Source organism: Lissotriton vulgaris (assembly GCF_964263255.1).
Source record: "Lissotriton vulgaris chromosome 8 unlocalized genomic scaffold, aLisVul1.2 SUPER_8_unloc_1, whole genome shotgun sequence".
Classification (NCBI taxonomy): domain Eukaryota; kingdom Metazoa; phylum Chordata; class Amphibia; order Caudata; family Salamandridae; genus Lissotriton; species Lissotriton vulgaris.
The window spans coordinates 4044658-4064130 of record NW_028240615.1 but is presented as its reverse complement, the minus strand read 5'-3'; the positions used below and the strand labels follow the sequence as shown (position 1 = coordinate 4064130).

General features: G+C 45.1%; 1 protein-coding gene across 1 annotated transcript in view; it reads right to left on the bottom strand.

Annotated features, from left to right (window-relative positions):
* STK24 (serine/threonine kinase 24) overlaps positions 1 to 19473 on the bottom strand; it is a 745744-nt gene that overhangs the window by 328554 nt on the left and 397717 nt on the right. Inside the window, exon 2 of the mRNA XM_086947876.1 lies at positions 2319 to 2549. Coding sequence (XP_086804002.1) covers positions 2319 to 2549 — 231 coding nt within the window. The remainder of the gene's footprint in view (positions 1 to 2318; positions 2550 to 19473) is intronic.

The following is a 19473-nucleotide window of genomic DNA, read 5'->3' as shown; positions in this document are numbered from 1 at the left end:
ACTAGCGAGTCCATCCCTAATCACCCATACGCTGAACCTTACCCGGCGCGCGTTTTGTTTACTAACATACGCGTTGCCATCGTCACCACGTTCCGCCACCGCCCTGTAACTCCTCCCCCTCCGGCGCACGGCACAACGCCCATCCCGGAAGTAAAATAGCATTTAACGTTAGAACTCCCGCACGGCACCACTAGCCGAGCAGAGGAGGATAGCAGTAGGTGAATGGCCGATAACTTCTTCCGCAAATTGTAAGTATATGCCCCCCTCTTTCCCCACAGAGACGGAATCTAAGACCAGTGAACACTTTGATTCCCGCCGGGCATATCGCTCGGTGCACGCTATTTTTACATACATTACTCACCTTGTAAATATCTTTCGCGCCATTTCAGAAAATGTTATGTCGGTTAGAAGAATCTACCCCCTGCCCGTTGAAGTACTTTAGAGGCTAGAGACAAGTAAGCCCCCATTTCGAACCATGGAATTTGTGTGTACTCCTACATGTTATATGTGTGTATGTCATGTTTGTTACAATCTGTCATTGTTGGCGCAACTAAATGTTACTGCACATACGAGAAAACGCCACAATCAGCCACATCTATCTAAGGCGCTCATAGAAATTCACTGGGCACAAACACGGAAAGTGGATGAATGAGATGAATGATAGAACATGGATGCATGTATTTGAAAAGAAATGCATGCCCGTAAACCGTTATGAAGGCAATAAATACATATTGCATGGTAAACACACGCACCTATTGATAAGTGTGTGTGCCGGATAATACTTCCCTGTCAGCTACACGTATTGAACACGATACTTTATCACTCGGAGGGCACTTCCCTTTGGCATGAATAGTCACAGCACAGAGACACTTCACGACGTAACAGGAAAGTATTTATAAATTCAACTGAAAACAGTATACTTTTTTGCTTCTCCCTACAGGTCTCTTTTTCTTTTTACCTTACCAGACGGCTCTCATTATTTTTGAATGAGCACATCAACCACTGGTTATTTTTCCAGTTGGTACACAGGGGATCAGGATAGGGTGCGCCTTTTAGGGGGCCCACACCTCCCGTCCACCTGTTTTTTGGTCCTGAAGAATACCGGGCTACTGCCCTTATGGTAGAAACATGTCGACCAAGCCACACAGACACATATAGAGATACCTTGGCCGTAACTCACCTACCAGTATCTCGCCAGCGATTTTTAACATTGTTCTGATTACTTTAAAATAAAAATTTGATTTTAAGTTAAACCAGGACAATTTTTAACACTTTTTTGCACATACAGTCACAACCTGCTCCACTGTAACACAGGTGTCGAAGCACATCCTGGTGACGCTAGGTCACCTGGGTGGACCCCGATGATGAAGCAAGTCACCACTAGGTGGTGAGTGAGGGGTTTTAAAACAAAAAGGTTGATTTTTTCCTTTTTTGACAAACAGTTTACCCTCCGAAAGTTTTCTTCTAAAACTCTACGTAGGGGATACTCCTCTTTTTGTTTACATAGACTATGTTGTATCACATTATCTTGTTTGAAATATCACCTCGTACAAATATTGTGATAACATTATTTACTCCAGAATATCGTCAAGGGGAAGATAAAAATAGTAAATCTACACTTTTGTGCACCTTTCATGAGTCTCCTTTGTTGACTAAAATAAAGCAAGGTATCATAGGCTACCACATAACACCCAAAGCTTTTACCAGACTTGTAACATTTCTGTCTTCTGTGATCTTAGATCTTCTCAGTCTACTGAGCTTGACAGCTGTTTTGTCAGGGTCGTGACTGCAAATCAGAGACTTTGTAGGGCATGTGCCCAGGCCCCCTCCTTTCAGGGTCCCCCTGCTAGAAACAGCTCTGTCCTGCAGAGTCTTGCCCTGATGACTTAGACATATTGTTTTAAAATCAGTTTTCCATTAATTTATTTTTAATGTGGGTGATGTGTGAGAGTTGATTACAGATATTTTGCAGAGAAATGTTGTGTTTATGTTTTAAGCAGCATCCATACAAAAGTTTATTTTAGATCAAATATAAGAAGTGGGAGGGAGTCACAGAGATTATTTGCAGTAATATTAGTGAGCTGCTGCTGTGGTACAATATTGTCACTATCACTGACAATTAGATATAAACACATTTAGAATGTTTACAAGTGTGACTGTGCACTGTCGGTAACCTGGCCATAGAGGGTATGAAAGAGCTGAAACTGGATCATAAATTCAAAGCTGTTCCGAACAGAGGCCCCAAAATATATTTGGCAGAGGGCCCCAAAAATCCTTAAGATGTCCCTGCTGTAAATAGTAGATAAAGGAAGCCTTACCTTAAGGTAGGCACCATAGTACTTTGTTATATATGGGCTGTCGCACTGGCTCAGCACAGTGATCTCCTGTTGGACATCTTCTATTTCGTCTTCTGCTTCTTCCAGGTCAATGGTCTTTATGGCCACAACTTTCTGAGTCCGATTGTCGATACCTTTGAACACTTCCCCAAAGGACCCAAAGCCGATTTTCTCCAGCTTTGTAAAAAGTTCTTCTGGATCAGCTTTTAGGTTCTGAAAAAAAAAAGAAAATGAAAATGAGAAGTTTAATTTTTTTGTGGTTTAAAAAAAAAACATTTTCACCTACAATATTTATTGAGCGATCCCACCCGTAGGAAGGCAAAGATAGTGCATGCACACTGAGTAGGTGCTGGTCGTGTGCTACATTGCTAAGTTAAGTGTGGCTTCAAATTTAAGTAAAGAACACAAAGTAAATGGAAAAATTAATTTGGGGGTAGCAACTGCATGGATTGCTTAGGGGGCGCCAGTTGTTGGCAGTTAGACTAAGGCCAGCACTGGTTATTAAGATCTTAAATGGTACAAAAGTTTATCTCCTCTCCAGGAGGAGAAGTGTGGCGCGGCAGCCAGAGCGGCTGAAGAAGTAGACTCCGAAGCACGAGGTTCACGGTTCAATCGCTGGTGGCAGCTCAGCTCAGCATCATGTGACTCTGACCAGTAGCTCACTTAATCTCCCTGACAGCCCCCAGCGCCTTGAAACCCTTAAGAGGATGGCCTAAAGAATCCATTGACATATTTCACATTGAGCTGCCAATTATCAGTATCCAAGATCAGTAATTTAATGCAGTGTCTTGGATATCATCTGACACAGATTCGTAGAACGACTACCAAGGACTGGACTGTTCCCATGGGGCACAGGGTCAGAGCTGATTTGCATATCGCCATTGTCTAACCCGGGGTGGTGTGGAGTGCAAAAAAACGATGGATTTGGGCCCAGATCTTCGGACTGGGGTGAGTGTGTGACATTGATCCACATTCGATCCATCACCTGTTGTGTTTGCACAATCAGTGCTACAGCCCTACTAGTAGCATTTACTTTACAGGTCCTGGGTACATATAGTTCACTTTACTAGGGACTTATAAGTAAATTAAATATGACAATTGTGGATTAAGCCAATGTCACCACATGATAGGGAGCGCGCACATGCACTTTAGCACTAGTTAGCAGTGGTAAACTGCCCAGAGTCATAAAGCCAACAAAAACAAATTCAGCAAAAAAGGGGGCTGGAATACAAAATGTTTGGGGGTGACGGTGCAGAAAGGGCCAGGTTCAATACTACCCAAGCTCGATCTAATCATATAGAGGTTCCTGGCTTCCTCTGGGATAGGCCCGGGTACCAGTGCTTGAACTGCTTAGCGAAATAGTGGCTGTGCTTTTCCGCACTGTATCCTGGCACTGCCCCTCCTTAACACTGAGACAGAGTCTCATGAGACTTAGGGACATATACATCAACACTGGTAAAGTTACAGTCTGTTCCCCATACCCTAACTCTATTCCACTAGGTTGGTAATGAAAACATGAATGGTTGTGTTGACTCTGGTGCCCTATAGCTTTTGGTGATATTCAGAAAATACTTCACTTATAATGTTCTTCATTCTAGAGAGTGGCCCATCTCCTTCGTATAAGTAGTCAATGGCTATAGAATCAACAGTCCCTGCACATGTTTTCCATTCTGAGAGACCTGGTAGATTTATCTGAGCAGAAGATGAGTTCCCAGATAGAAACTCCATATGTTTTTGTCTGCTGCTCACTAAAATAGTGTTGATACTCCTTTTATCACGCACATCTGCCATCTCAAGGGGAATAACATGACATAACTAATGGTCGGTGGTAGCTAGTTAACAGTCAAAGGGTAAAAGCCTTCATGAAATGCACCCCAGTGGGGAGACCACCTACTGGCACTCCCTTTGTAACTTCCTGTAGTTTGTGATAAATGACATGATCACCTTGATTGTTTGTGATGTGTATGAGATGTGCTTGGGGTGGGAGATGGTACTTGTAGTCTGGTGTCCCCATGTATCTATGCAGCCCATTGGGCTTTAGGTGCCATATGTTGTGTGGGCTATATAGCTCCTGCCCACATTTCCAGGTCTGTCCCCCTTTGTTGCATCTCTTTCCTTCTGTGCAGAAGCCATTGCAAAGACAGGTGTGTCTGGCTGGAAATCACATCAACTTGAATGGAGCATGAATGATCATTTGGGTTCACATTCCCTTGTCCAAATCACCTCCAGCAGCAGGTCATCCAGATAACTGAGAGAATAAATACCTGAACAAAAAATACAGCCAAGTGTCTTGCCAAAGCTGCACAAATACACACACAGATGGCGTGTTTGCTCATTTAAGTAATCTGTGTCTTGCTCTATCAAAAAGAGTCGGGACCCAAAAACAGTGACTGGCTGATCATGGTCTTAATTGGGTGGCTGCTATCTACCAAATCAAACTCACAATTCCCCTTGGTAGCTGGTTGCGAGGGTAGCTTGGGGCCAAATATGGATTTAAGAGGTTAGTTTTAGAATAGGTGCTCACCTCTCAATACCTCAGTTACTGTTGCCAGAGCTGCCTCTGCAATGTCTTATAATGGTCACAGGCATTCACGACACATGTTGATGCCACCCCTCCTAAAGTATTAGATTCATTCAGGTGCCACATGGCTGTCACCTGGACATCAAATATCCATGAGTCAGCTCCATTTTAAAGTGTGGTAAGATGCTTTGCACTATACAGGCCCTTTCAGTCCAGCAACTGCTGGAATTAGCCCCTCCTACATATGTTCACCCCATCCTAAAGCATGAGGGAAGCATGCAGCACCTACAAACAACAATCTCCTAGACCTTCCCAAGATCATGCCGGAAATACACACATTTCCCTAGAGAGTACCTTACACTTAGTACTTGCAGAACTACCCATACAGAGCCCTGCACATTTATCGCAGTCATCGAGACCCAAAGGAAAGGGCTCTGCTTTTAGAAGTCCACACAGGGTGACCAAGGCACTACTTCAGAGTTTTGGGGAGCTACATATATATTGCTGAGCATTTGATAGACCTCTAACCTGCAATGACCAACAACATACTAATGGGGCTGTTTAACCAGACTGAGAGGAATAAAGCTACAGTCTCTAGGGGAGAGCATTAGACCTATATCAGACCCTCTGCAATCATCCCTAAATACATCTAGTCATGGGTTCATGAAGTCTAATTTGTAGTACCATGTTATAGTATTTGGGATTTTGAAAAGTGCTATTAAACACCTTACAGTGGATTGGGAGCTCTTGTGGCGGTACAGTCATAATAGGGGCACAAAAGAGTAAATCTACAGGAACCTCAAAGTGAAGAACCAGTTTAACAACCAATAAGGTTGGAGAATGCATGTGTGCATTGGCGATTAAATACATCCCAACTGATGACAAAGCTTAAGGATGAGCAAAGGTCCAGAGGGCCTGGATGAAGAAGGCAAAGCCCATCTTACGTGTCTGAATGGGAAGTACATAGAAATTTGGCTGGGGGAGCTATAGAGTAGAAGGGAAGATTGCTATCATGCAAAGGTGAAGAGATGGGTCTTTGAAGACCTTTCAAATTCCCGTTAATCATTTTCCTGCCTCAACTGAGAGGTAGGGAACTCTACAAGATGGAGACATGAACATGGAAGCATAGTCTCCAATCTACTGTATGCAGTAGTTAGGGTTAATTGTTGTAACTTAATGCATCCTCCCCAGGGTTCCAAGTCTCTGCTACTCAGCCAGTGTGTGAGGTCATATAGAATGTTGAGTGTGTCTGGATTGGATTGAGGGTCAGTTGAAGATATGGGCTGAGCAGCAAGGATGCTGCTCCTGGTGGGGCTTAGCTATCTCCTTACCTACTTGTAACTAAGACCTAATACACTTTCTTCTTATAATCTACAGTACAGCCACTGGACTTCCTTAACAACAGTAATCAAGCAGGAGATTCACTATAGCTCGCAACCATCTGGTCACCAGCCTTGTTGTGTGCCTTTCCTTCTCTGATAGTGTGTCAGTGACATCTCACACCCCCTTACCTCAAAATACCCTTGCAAAAATTGAGCCTATGTTTAATACTGTGCCGGGACATATAATGCTCATCTTATTACCATGCCATTAATACTCCATTGCAATGCATATGCCAGACAGTAAAATATTATCAGCCTGCTGCTGTAATTTTTTATAACTTGCATTCTTTATTGTGCACTGGTTTCTTCAGTTTATAGGCTGGGTACCTTTTAACAACTCGACGCGGGTCTATACCTTATGTTCGTACCGTACTAATTTCTACCATCTCTTTCTTGTGGCTGAATGTGATCCAGGTCGCCTCCCCACTACGTGGTTAAAGCTGCTGATTCCTTAGTTACAGGTCCTGTGAGTAGTGGGTAAACGTGACTATCAAGTGCTGTTCCATAATGTGGGTATTACCTCCCCTACCTTGATGCCATGCTTGCATTATTTATTCTCCCTTATTCTCCCCCAAGGAGCCCAAGACTTTATCCCAAAGTTGTGCCTTTGGTCTTAGGCGTAACTATCTTCTCTTGGGGAGGGAGTCCTGGGGCCTGTGAGGCGTTCGGGAAGGGGGGGCATGCCTATGATTTAAAGGGTTCATCCAGTCAAGAGAAAATAGTTCTCTTTACCCAGTCCTGCATCTATAACAATCACAAACATTAGTCATTCCAGAGAGTTGCTTTGTTGGTGTCTTTTTGGGTTTTGAATCCTATTGTGACATCATTCACCCAAGTTCCCTTGAAACAGAGTGATGCAAGCTGCTCCTACACAGCTCATCTGGCTCACCATGCACTACAAGCTCCCTGTTGACAGCCACACACCTTCTAATGTGACGTATGGATATTTTCAACCCCCGTCCACTGTTATCCTGAGTAGTACAATGATTAAAAGGAGCTAGCTACTTCGATAATGTTCGTGTTCTATGTGTCTGGTTGGGAAAACCTATTGGTTTTTTAGAAGGCCCTCACCCACCAACCTAGTTGGTGGCATGCTTCATCATCGGGCCCCACCCGCGGCACCGAGTGTGCCTCAGGTGTGCTACGACGTCTGATTGCAGTAGAGCAAGTTGTGTTAGGTGAGTGTGCAGTGGAGGTGTTTAGAGAGTGGTTTAAAATGCTGTCCTAGGGGTCCCAATCGGTTAGTTTATTAGTGGGCCCTAGGCAGGGTTAAAAACAAGGCTTTTGGACGTGGTAGGGGAGACTTATGGTCTCCAACGTCCAGTAGTATCACACATCAGTATGGACATTCTCTAGTGCTTGGCTCAACAGGGCCAACCCCAACATCTGAGCCTGGTCAGTTGTTCATTCACTTTCTTTTCCTGCCTCACATGCAATCTTCTATATGTACCAGCATGTAATTACTCACTTATAGTGTATCTTAAATGCATCACATGTGTGTTGTATACAGGAATTTGCGGTTGTTTATTCAAAGGTAGAGGAACCAAAGTTCATTATATGCGTATCTTGATCTCACTACAGAGTGATGTCAGGAAGATAATTCATGCAATGTACTTGTGTAATGATTCTTCATCAGTGCTACTTCAATATAGGGATTTTTTGTTCTTAGGACATGAAGAAATAGAGTATCTAGACTCTGGAACAGGACAAGTTACTGGGAAGAATCTAGGAACTAGGATCTAGGAATCTCACAGTCAGTGGTGGCTGCCATGTACTGAGGGTGGTGAGGCAGGGGTACACTAAAAAAAAAACACCGGCTTTGGAGCAACTTAAGGATTGGTTGGAGTGGCCTCTCTCAGCACTCCCAAGAGCCCTGGAAGCCTGCGCTTTCTCTAAGACAGCTGGGTTAGAGAACTTTAAAATGTTTATGTCTGGATGGGCGTCCGAATACAGTCGGCCAAAGAGACATGCGAATTTCAAAGAACACAGCTCCCTGCTGCCACTCTGCAGCACTGGCCCGCCCCCATCCTGTCACTCAGTTCAGGACAGGTCGGTTGCGGAAAAATAAAATGGTAGTACATACATTTTATTACCATTTTATTTTTTAGCTCTGGCCTGTCGGGTGACACTCCTCCGCTCAAAAGGGAGGAGCCGCCCATACTACCAACAGACATGTAATGGTACTCATAAGGATGTTACTTTGTCTTCTAAATACAAAAGTTGCTTTGTGATAATCATAGTGGTGTTTTTCTACATATAATCAATGAATATAAATCACATCAAATGTATTTGAATAGAACAGCTTTGTAGTGTTTGATTTTATGAATTGTTTCCGAAAGAAACAAAAACAAAATAATAGATTACTGGGAGGATACGCATAATTATATACACAATTTCACCTAAAATACTTCAGAGCCACATCTGATATTGAGATCTGATTTAAAGGTGTTGATTGTGCTTGACTGTATTGAAATGTCAAATATTATTGTACCACTATATACATGGTTTTTGTATTGCTGCATTGAAAAATAAAAATCTTTAAAAACAATTTTAAAAAAATACTTCAGAGCACTTTTAATAATATAATATGATGGTCCATGTGCCAAAGGGGGGCAGTACTGGTGACGATTACGGATTGCCATCGGGTTACAGATCTTCTAAGCTCAGGTAGTAGATTTGTCTGTCAGGCTACGGCCATGATGACGCACATCACCAAAATGGAGCACAGATTGCCACATGGGATTCCACTTTACTACAGTTATGACTAGTTTACCCCCAGTGCTTAATTTGTAAAAAGGAGAAGTACCAGGGCTCTTGACACGAGGCAGCTGCAGCTTGCAATACCTATTGCCCTTGCCAGCACTGTCAATGACAGTACCAACACAACTACTAACCATCACACTGCTACAAGTGTGACAATTCAGACCATTCCAAGCCCCCAATGCTATAAGAAGGGCTTGAGTGGCAGGTATTAGTATTTTTTACGTTATATTAAACCAATAAACAACTGTTCTTGTCCTGAACTTTAAATCAGATATACATCGCCACCATGTGGCAGACTGCCAAACATACCGGAGCTGACAATTAAGACAGTGCCGAGCACCGGCTCAAATTAAGCACTATACTTTGCCCTAGAAAGGATTGCCTTTAAATGCCCAGAAACATCGGCCATATGCTCAGATACTCTAAATCGCAGGTAATAATAATTCCTATTTGTAAAGTGCGAACATATCACCTCTTAAGGTTTCAAGGCGCTGGGGCTGTTGGGGAGATCAAACCGTGAGTGAACCCTGTGTTTCGGAGTCAGGCAATCTGCCTGCTGCGCCACACCTCTTCCATCATATGACCAGGTGGAAACTCCTCTGTTATGTCAGGCTGTGCACTGCCATGCCATATTTTGACCAGGCCTTCCACCAACACGCCATGCGCTGTATCCTCCATCAATGTATTCTCACTACATCTTAGGTAAGCTCATAATGTGCTCAGTTACTCACATCCCAGGAATTAACTCTATATGGCCACACTACAACTTCCAGCATCTCACAGGCCTTGCATTACAGGCACGGGTACTCACATCACATGCAAGGCATTGATGGCATATGCCCATGGACTCATATGTTAAAATATCGTCTCCATATGCCTGATCTATACTCATGCTATATGCAAGATGTTGTGCTGCCTTAACATGTTCAGGTTCTCTCATCTATATTGTCATAATATGTCCAGTTACACCCACCACGTCAAACATTATTATTGTAGACCTATATTTTCATAGCTAACGTAAACTATTTGCCAATGTAAGTATTCCCATAATAAGCCAGTTGTTGCCATACTATATCCAAATATTCCTACCAAACGTCAGTCCCTTGCATTATGTGCCCAAGCGTCAAATAGCAACTATTGCAAACAAATGGGCAAGTACTCCAAATATATGCTAGGCAGTCATCATATGCTCAAGTACTCACATAATAGGCATTGCTAAATGTTGGCACCAAAATGCCTGGTTTTGCCATCAATTGCAGGGGAGAGGTGTGGCGCAGCGGCCAGAGCGGTAGTCAACCGCTCTGGCCGCTGCGCCACACCTCTCCCCTGCAATTGATGGCACACGGGTTCGCTGTTCGATCCCTGGCACTGGCAGCAGCTCAGCAACATCCGACTTTGGGCATTACCTCACTTAATCTCCCCAACGCCCCCTAGCGCCTTGAGACCCTTAGGGGTAATTAGTTCGGGGTTTACAAATACCTGATTATTTATTTATCCCTTGTATTTCCAGGTAGGCACTCCGATATACACACTAGCAGAAACATTAACCAAATGCACAATCAAACTCACTCTTGCCTCTCTCGCTCCCCTGCAATACTATGCCTTCTGCTCCTGGTCTACTGAAAAATGGACTCGAATCGAACGTATTTGTTAAGCACCTGTCCACCAATTTACACATCTTGCCACAAGGAACATCAGACACAAGAATAAAACCATGGTAGGGAGAGCCATGGTAGTACTAAAAAAGCAGATACGTTTTTCAAAGACGTTCTGATGGCAAGGTGAGCTCTGGCAAAATTGATGCTCAAAAGAAGATCATTTTAAAGTTGAGAACCCAGCTGGGAAAGAGCACGACTGACAGACCTTGATCGTCTGACATTAAGGAATGAGATCAGCATTTGATTGTTAAAAGTGTAGGCCTCTCACCAACCTACACTGTAAACAATGTTGAGCAATTAGTGGTTTTTCAGTTCCTTAGAAAGCTCTTTGCACGAGACCAGGAGTCTTGAATACAATTACCAGAAGCCGATGTAGAAAGATCTAGCGGGCATATGTAGGTAATTTACATTTTGCGATTCTCAAATAGCGATTTTTAAGGAATCGCTATTTGAGAATTGCAAAATGGAATGTAGGTAATAATTCGCAATTTTTTGCGAATCCCTAAAATTCTTTAATTGCGATTAGGAAATTGCGAATCGCAATTAAGGAATATGTGTCCCATCCATTCCTATGGGCCAAGAGGCCCATAGGAATGGATGGGGATACCTTTTCAAATTGCAATTTTCTCATAGAAAATCGCAATTTTAGAATCGCAATTCCAAGGGTGCCAGGGTGTCCAAAGGACACCTGTTGCACCCCAGGAATGTGCCTGTAAGTACATGTGGCGCACATACATGACTTAAGGGCATGTCTTGTGCGCCACATGGCACTATGAATAAAAAAAAATGCATTTTGACAGGAAATCGCAAAATACCATCTACTTGGAGTAGGTGGTATTTTGCGATTCCTTAAGCCAAAATCGCAATTTAAAAGGCACCCCTACATAGCATTGCGATTTCTTAAATGCTTGAGCAAAATAAGGGATCAAAATTTTTGCGCTATTTTGCTATGTGGCACCTACATACCAAAACGTCATTTGCGATTCACAAACGCCTTCCTACATATGCCCCCTAGGTCTTTAAGTGGGATGAAAAAAGTGTGTGTGTGTGGGGGGGTCTCTCAAAGGACATGGCCAATGTAATTAAGAGCATGGCGTAAAACATTTACCCTAAAAATCTGTTCTTAGCATAGTGTGTCGCCCGACTTGCATTTTGCAGTTTCTGTCATTGCATCCAGATATATGACACAACAAGTAACATCATACCTGCAACAACGGACCGCCAGTGCCAGGGTACAAAACAGAGCCCGATAGAGAACCGTTTGGAGGCCTCCGTACAAAAACTGCCTGTACTCAGAACCGGTGAGACCCGACCCACTTAAAGCCCTGGAAAGATCCATACCCAAGTGACGTGGAACAGTTTCTTTAGCCTGTAGACTATCCCAGCAGAGGCATTTTGAATTCTTTGCAGCTGAGTCAAAGACGATTTGGGCAAGCCACATTAGAGAATAGTACAGTAGTCAATCCTAGAAAAGGTGAGAGCTGGAACTACATGTGCATGGAGATTGCTTGGCAAAAAATTAAACTTTTTTTTATCATTTAAGAAAAAAACATTAGGATGAAACAGTCTTGATCTGAACTTGAAGAGATGTAACTGAATTCAGAAAGACACTCAAAGATTCCATCTTTAATTGCAGCAGAAAAGCAATGACCAAAGCTGTATCCCAAACAGTGTATTGCCTTTTTTCGGTATTGTTGCCAATTATGAGGATATCATATATATTGACATTAAGCTGGAGAAAGTTAAAGGCCATACAGTGTTGTACTGCAGAGAAACATGTGGTTACATTGACTATGGATTATGGAACTTGATGGTCAATATGTCCACCATATAGTGGTCATCAGCTTCAGAAACAACGAAGCAACTGAAGAATTTAATAAGTCAGACCAGATGGTATTCATAGGTAATAAGCTGCATTGGAGAAGTGCAAGGCCTCTGGGGACGCCACAACCGACTGGTTGAGGAGACAAGTGGAACGGTAGGAGCATTAGTGTCTAGTAAGTAAGTAAGTAAGTAAGTAAATGGCATATAAAGCACACGAATGCCGGGGCAACTTTAGACAAAAAAGGCAAGAAGGTGCAGATGTCGAGAATCGAAGAGGCGCTTAGTCTCTATTGGGCGGGGAAAAGCCAAGTTTGAACCTGTCTCCTGAACTGGGACCTAGATGGAGATACCCTAATATTGAGTGGAAATTCGTTCCCGAGCTTAGATGCCATAAAGGAGAGACATCTGCCTACCCATCTGGTCTTGTTAACTCCAAGAATGTGGACCAGAGCTTTGTTGGCCGATCTTAACACCGGCGGGGGCCATGCCATTGGAATAATTTGTGGTTGTCATTCGGCCCACCCCCATCTAGGGCTTTATGAACCAGGCAAAGTGCTTTAAACTCTGCTCGCTGCTGAACAGGGAGCCAATGTAGATTTCTAATGGCACCTGATATGTGACTGTATTTTGCAATGTTTAACAGAGTACATGCAGCTGCATTCTGTCGGGATTGATGTTAAGAGCTGGCGTTTGTCAACGCCTAGGTACAGGGCGTTACAGTAGTCTAGGCGAGAGAGAATAAGGGCCACCACAACTGTTTTCCTCAATTCCATAGGTAGAAAAGGTAGGATTTTACGTAGCACTTTTGAAAGTAAGCAACAGCCAGATGTCAGCTGATTGATTTGCCCTGAGAAGTTGAGCTGGGCATCACATACGAAGCCTAGGTTTCTCACTTTGGTAGCAGGGATTGGACAGACTCCAGCTGCTGCTGGCCACCATGAATGGGTCCAGATTGGGGGACCATTTCCAAATTCCATGACCTCGGTTTTGTTTGTGTTTAATTTTAGGTAGTTCTTATGCATTCATTTCATGATGTGGCTAAGACAGCTTGGAATCTGTCTGCCACCGAATCTGTCATAGATGAAATGGAGATAATAATTTGGGTATCGTCCGCATACGATGCTAGTGAGAAACCATGGTCCCTGATTAGTTTGGCCAAAGGGGTAACATAAATGTTAAACAGAGTTGGAGAGAGAGCTGGCTCTTGTGGCACTCCCCCCGGAAGGTAAAAATTGCCTGATTCTAGGGAGTCTCAGCACACCATCTGTTCTCTAGCCGAGAGGAAGGAGGTGAGAAGGGTGAGTGTAGTGCCTCCAATTCTCACTGCCTCTAGCCGTCTCCTAAGAACAGTATGACTAACCATATCGAACGCGGATGATAGGTCAAGTAGGATCTGGATAGCCCTGCCACCCCTGTCAATTTGCCAGAGTATGTCCTCAGTGGCCATAATTAGTGCAGACACCATGGAGTAGCCATATCGAAAGTCATGTTGTGTTGAGTCCAAGAGGTTGTGGTATCTAGGTATTCTGTGAGCTCTGAGTTAATGGCTTTTTCCAGGACTTTGGTGCTAAGGGCAGACACACGATTGGGTGGTAGTAAGTTACTTCTGCAGCATCCAGGGAGTTTTTCTTTAGAATAGGTTTGATACAAGCTTTTTTCCAGGAGATCGAAAAGACACGAGTATTGATAACATTGTTCAGGAGGGGGGCGAGTAGGGTGCTAACTTTGTTCGAGACACCATGAATAATGTTCGGAGGGCATGGGTCCGTTGGAAAGCCAGACTCGACCGCCATTAATAAGTCATTTATCCTGTTGGTTGTCAAGGGGGAGAAACTGGTCAAGTGACAGGTGATAGGTGACATGTCTTCCGTGAGAAGCGCCTAAGGAGAGGAGCAGCCAGCGCTCAAACTTTCTAATTTCTGATTATTTATTTGAAACTTTGACTGAAAGAAGGGGGCCATTTTATCCACAAGCACTTTGTATAGGGGAGAAAACATTGCCCTGTTGGAGTTTGGATAGTGCATTGACAGTCTTAAAAAGTTCTCTAGCTGAGTTTTTGGCCCGCTCTACGTCGCTAGTATAGAAGTTCTTTTTGGAGCTGATGATGGCTGCTTTATAGTCAGTTAGTGCTTGGTTATAGTGTTTTGGCCGATGTTCTATAGTTCTTCTTCCATACGCATTCTAAGATTCTGCATGTGGATTTTAGTGTTTTCAGCTCACTGTTGTACCATGGGGCGGTGGCTTTATTCCTTCGTTGTTTGACAATTCTTTCTGGGGCCAAGTGATTTATGGCTGATCTAATCCAATCATCGTAGCTTTTGGCTGCCAGGTTAGAATCTTCAACTAAGGTGGGCATATTGTTGTCCAACAGGTCAGTAAGCACCTCGGAACTAATGTCACTACAGGACCGAGCTTTAGTCAGAGGCAGGTGTGGTGACAGCGGATCATTGTTGTGACCATCAGCTAGGTTGAAGAAGATTGCCATATGGTCTGTCCAGGTAAGTTGCAGAATTCTGTTGATGCTAATGGTGGGGTTATTTGTAAAAATCCTATCCAGCATAGGAAGTACCTTGTGGGTAGGTTCTGAGACTATCTGAGTAAGGTCAAAAGCGTACAGGCCTCATCCCCAAGTTTTAGATCAAAGTTGAAATCCCCGAATATGATGTATGTGGGGAGTCTGAGCATGATTCCAGCAGGGACGGTAAGGCTTGGGCGAATACAGATTTGGATCCAAGATGTATGTAGAGGAGCAGCCCAGGAAAGGCTAACACATTTCTGATTTTGATGTTGAACATTATGGCTTCTGCTCCTGGCAGCAGAACAAATTCAAACGCTATTTTGAATTCGGACCTGTAAATATTAGCGATCCCTCCCAATTGGCCTAATCTGGACAGGCTGGCTAGTGAGTAGCCCCTTGAAAGTGCTATCACCCAGTCCGGTTCAGACAAGGCGCTAGCCCATGTTTCAGTGAGAAACACTACATCGGGATTTGTGGTTTGAAGCAGACATTCTAATTCAAATTTGTATTTAATTGCAGATTTTGTGTTCGGTAAAATAGCACTAAGTGAGCCACCCTTGGATTGTGGAACATTGGTGGCCTCTATGGAAGCCTGGGAGGCAGAAGTAAACGGGGAGTTCCGGTTCTTGCCTTCCCGAACTGTGTCTTTGCGGATGCCAGAAGCCGGAGAGATAGGGGGGAGGTTATTTATTTATTTATTTATTTTGCATCTTGTACCGCGCGAACTAAAACCCGAAGGTGTCAAGGCGCCTAACAAAAAAGATCATAAAGCAGGCAGTCATGCACTTACATGTATGCTTGAACAAAGAGGCGTGTTTTAAGGGCAGCTCTAAAGGTTTGGAGGGAAGGGAGGGACCTAAGTTCTAATGGAAGATCGTTCCACCATTTAGGGGCCAAGAGAGAAAATGCCTTGCCACCCCATCTGGCTTTCCGAATGCGAGGGATATGGAGGAAAGAATGATTGGAGGAGCGGAGGCTCCTGCCAGGGTTGTAATAAGTCAAGATGGCTCCAATCCCTGTGGGTCTGCTTTTAGCCAAGGCCTTATAGACCATACACATGGATTTAAATACAATCCGCTCCTTTATCGGAAGCCAATGCAGCTGCTTCCTAGCCAGCGTGGCCGAGGAGCGGCGGGGAAGATCGAGGACAAATCTAGCTGCCGCATTCTGGACTACCTGCAAGCGCTGCATCTGACTCTTATTCAGTCCAGCATACAGCGCATTGCAGTAGTCCAGACGCGATCCCAAGAGGGCGACAGCAAGTTGCCTTCTTGCCGGCTGGGAAAGGTAGTTCCTGATTTTCCTGAGAACATGAATTATGCCCCAACAGGTCGATACCGTCCTATTGACCTGCTGGCGCATGTCCAGGGAGGGGTCGATCATTACCCCAAGATTTTTTGCCGAGGAAGTTGGTTTAGGGCAAAGACCGAGCGAGTCAGGCCACCACTCCATGGACCAAATATCTTCCCTTCCGCCGAACACCATCACCTCGGTCTTCTCCCCATTCAATTTGAGTGAATTGTAGATCATCCACTGGCCGACGGCTTCCATGCAAGATCTAAATCTGGAGGCGGTCAGCTCAATTGACTGGGAGAGAGACACGAGGATCTGAGTGTCGTCCGCGTAGGAAATTACCTCCATCCCGAAAGATCTGATAAGTCTGGCAAGGGGGGTCACATAGATGTTAAAAAGGGTGGGACTAAGCGCCGACCCTTGAGGGACCCCACAATGCACAGACAGGGATGGAGATAGAAATTTTCCCAGCATTACCCTCTGCTCCCTGTGGTCGAGAAAGGAAGAGAGCAGACCCAAGGCTGCCCCCCGGACCCCAATCTCACCCAGTCGAGATGTTAAGACCTGGGGAGATAGGGTATCGAAGGCAGCTGTGAGATCCAGAAGGATCAGGAGGGATGTCCGGCCCTCATCCACACTCATACGGATGGAGTCGAGAACCAGGGTGAGAGCGGACTCGGTACTATGTTCCCTCCTGAAACCATGCTGGGAAGGGTCGAGGCAGCCTGAGTTCTCCACAAAGGCAGTTAGATGCTCGTTAAGATGGGACTCGAGCATCTTTGCAGGGGCCGGAAGCAGTGAGATGGGGGCGAAAGTTTTTTAAAACCCCAGGATCTAGGGAGGGTTTCTTGAGTAGAGGTTTGACCACAGCATTTTTCCACGGCTGTGGGAAGACACCCTCCCTCATGGCCCCGTTCATGATCTCAAGTAGGGGGGGTAGAAGAGATCCCCTACACTGCTTCAAGATCTTAAGAGGGCAGGCATCTAGTGGAGACCCTGACTTAGTTTTATCAAGCCGCGAGTCGAGATCTTGTAAGGAGAGCGGGGGGAAAGATTCCAGATAGCCGGCCAAGGGAGGCTCTGCCGAGGGAACATCCGGGACAACAGTAGCTGGTGGCTCAACCGTAGAAAGCCTCTGAGACTCCAGAGCAGTGTAAATGTCCGCTATTTTTGACTGGAAGAAGCGAGCAATGTCGTTACAGAGCTCCTGAGATGGAACAACTGGATCGGGGACCTGAAGAGATGTAAGAGAGTCCACGATCCTGAAGAGCTCTTTGGGAGATGAAAGAGAGGAAGTCAGGGCCACAAAGTAGTCTTGTTTGGTCCTGATAATTTCCGACTTATATCTCTTGAGCAGGGTTTTATGAGCTTCCCTGTCATTGAGATCCCAACTGGCATGCCATCGACGCTCCTGTCTCCTTACTTCCTGCCTAAGGAGTCTGAGTTGTTCAGAGAACCAAGGAGCTGATGGTCTTTTCCTTGCTGAATAGCAGGAACGAGCTGGCGCCAGTTCGTCCAGGGCCTCTTTAAGAATGTTATCATAATGCGGCACCGCTGAAGAGGGATCCATCTCCCGAATAGAAGACAGGCTGGAAGTCCATGGCTCAAAAGAGTGTTCACCAATGTTTTTAAAATTCCTGCGTACTTCAAAGGTACTCGGGGCTTTCCTGACACTTTCCTGACTAGGGAAGGTCACTTTAAAAGGAACGGCCAAGTGGTCTGACCAGGAGAGGGAGAAAGGAGCCGTAACTGAGAGTCTCTGGTCATTAGAGAAAATCCCATCGAGCGTATGACCAGCTCGGTGGGTGGGTCCTTTCACCAATTGAGTAAATCCACATGCTGTCAATGCTTCCAGCAACACGGAGGTGTCATGTGATTCCAATAATTCTAAATGAAAATTAAAATCACCCAGAATAGTCAGGTTCTCCCGACCAAAGTAGGGCTCCAAGAGCTGAAGCAGTTTTAAGCTAAAGTCTGCTCTGGGACCGGGCGGACGATAGACCAGAATCCCATTGAATGGGGAGATATGGGAATCATGTAAAGAAAAGTAGACCACCTGAATAACATCCTTGGGGTCAGATAAAAGCGTGGTATGGCATTGAAAGCTGTCCCTATGCAGGATGGCTAAACCGCCACCGACCCGGCCAACTCTGTCCTGCCGAGTCAGGCAGTACCCATCAGGGACTGCTTCAATAAGGTCTGGACCCGAAGAGTCCTTAGCCCACGTTTCCGTAATAAAAGCCCAGGTTACTAACTAGGAGCGTGTACTTACAATGGGAGCATAACAAAGCGCTTTTGTTCCTTTCACAAAATGAGAACCCTGCCACACCAATAATTGTTTAATGACAGTAGCCGTTCCCTGGTGTAGAGTAAATTAGAAAAAGGGCCAGGGGTCCTGGTACATAGCACATTCCGGGCACAGACGGGCTTGCCTTTGGCGCACCTCCTGCAGTGTCTGAGTCCGACCTTTCAGAAAGGAGAAAAACCATGCTAGAACAGCACTGTTTAGACCTACCTTGGGGAAGCATCTCACATAAATGCTGTGATCCTCTGCATCAAATGCCGCCAGAAGATCAAGCAGGATGAGAGCAAAGGAGTCTCCTTGTGGTATGACTGATCTTAATTCATCAAGAGCCATCTTGTACCACTTCCTGGACAGTATCCAAATTGCAGGGGTCATGGCAGTTTGACTCTTCCTGGTGATGAGCCAGCTGCTTCACTACAATCAGCTCTGTGACTACCCAGGGCAGGAAGAAAGGTGATTGGACTGTGTTTCTCTACCCTAGATCTAGCTAGGATTTCTTTTTTTAAAACAGAGATGTATCTACCCCTCCATTTCCAATCCATGGCTATAGGTCTGAGGGACATAGACCAACTGATGATATAAGTAACAATCATTGCCTTTGTCAATTTTTTTTTACATGTCGCACAGCAGTTGAGAGGGGGGAGGGGGTCAGGCGTGAGGGGGTTGAAGGGGGAGGGGTTCCTGGCGGAGGTTGCTGGGGGTTGCAGTGCGGTCACAAGGGGGAGGGGTGGTCATGTGGGGGGTGGAGGAGGAGGAGTCGTGCAGGGTGGAGGGGTCGTGCAGGGTGGACGGGTCGCGCGGGGTGGAGGGGTCGCGCGGGGTGGAGGGGTCGCGCGGGGTGGAGGGGTCGCGCGGGGTGGAGGGGTCGCGCGG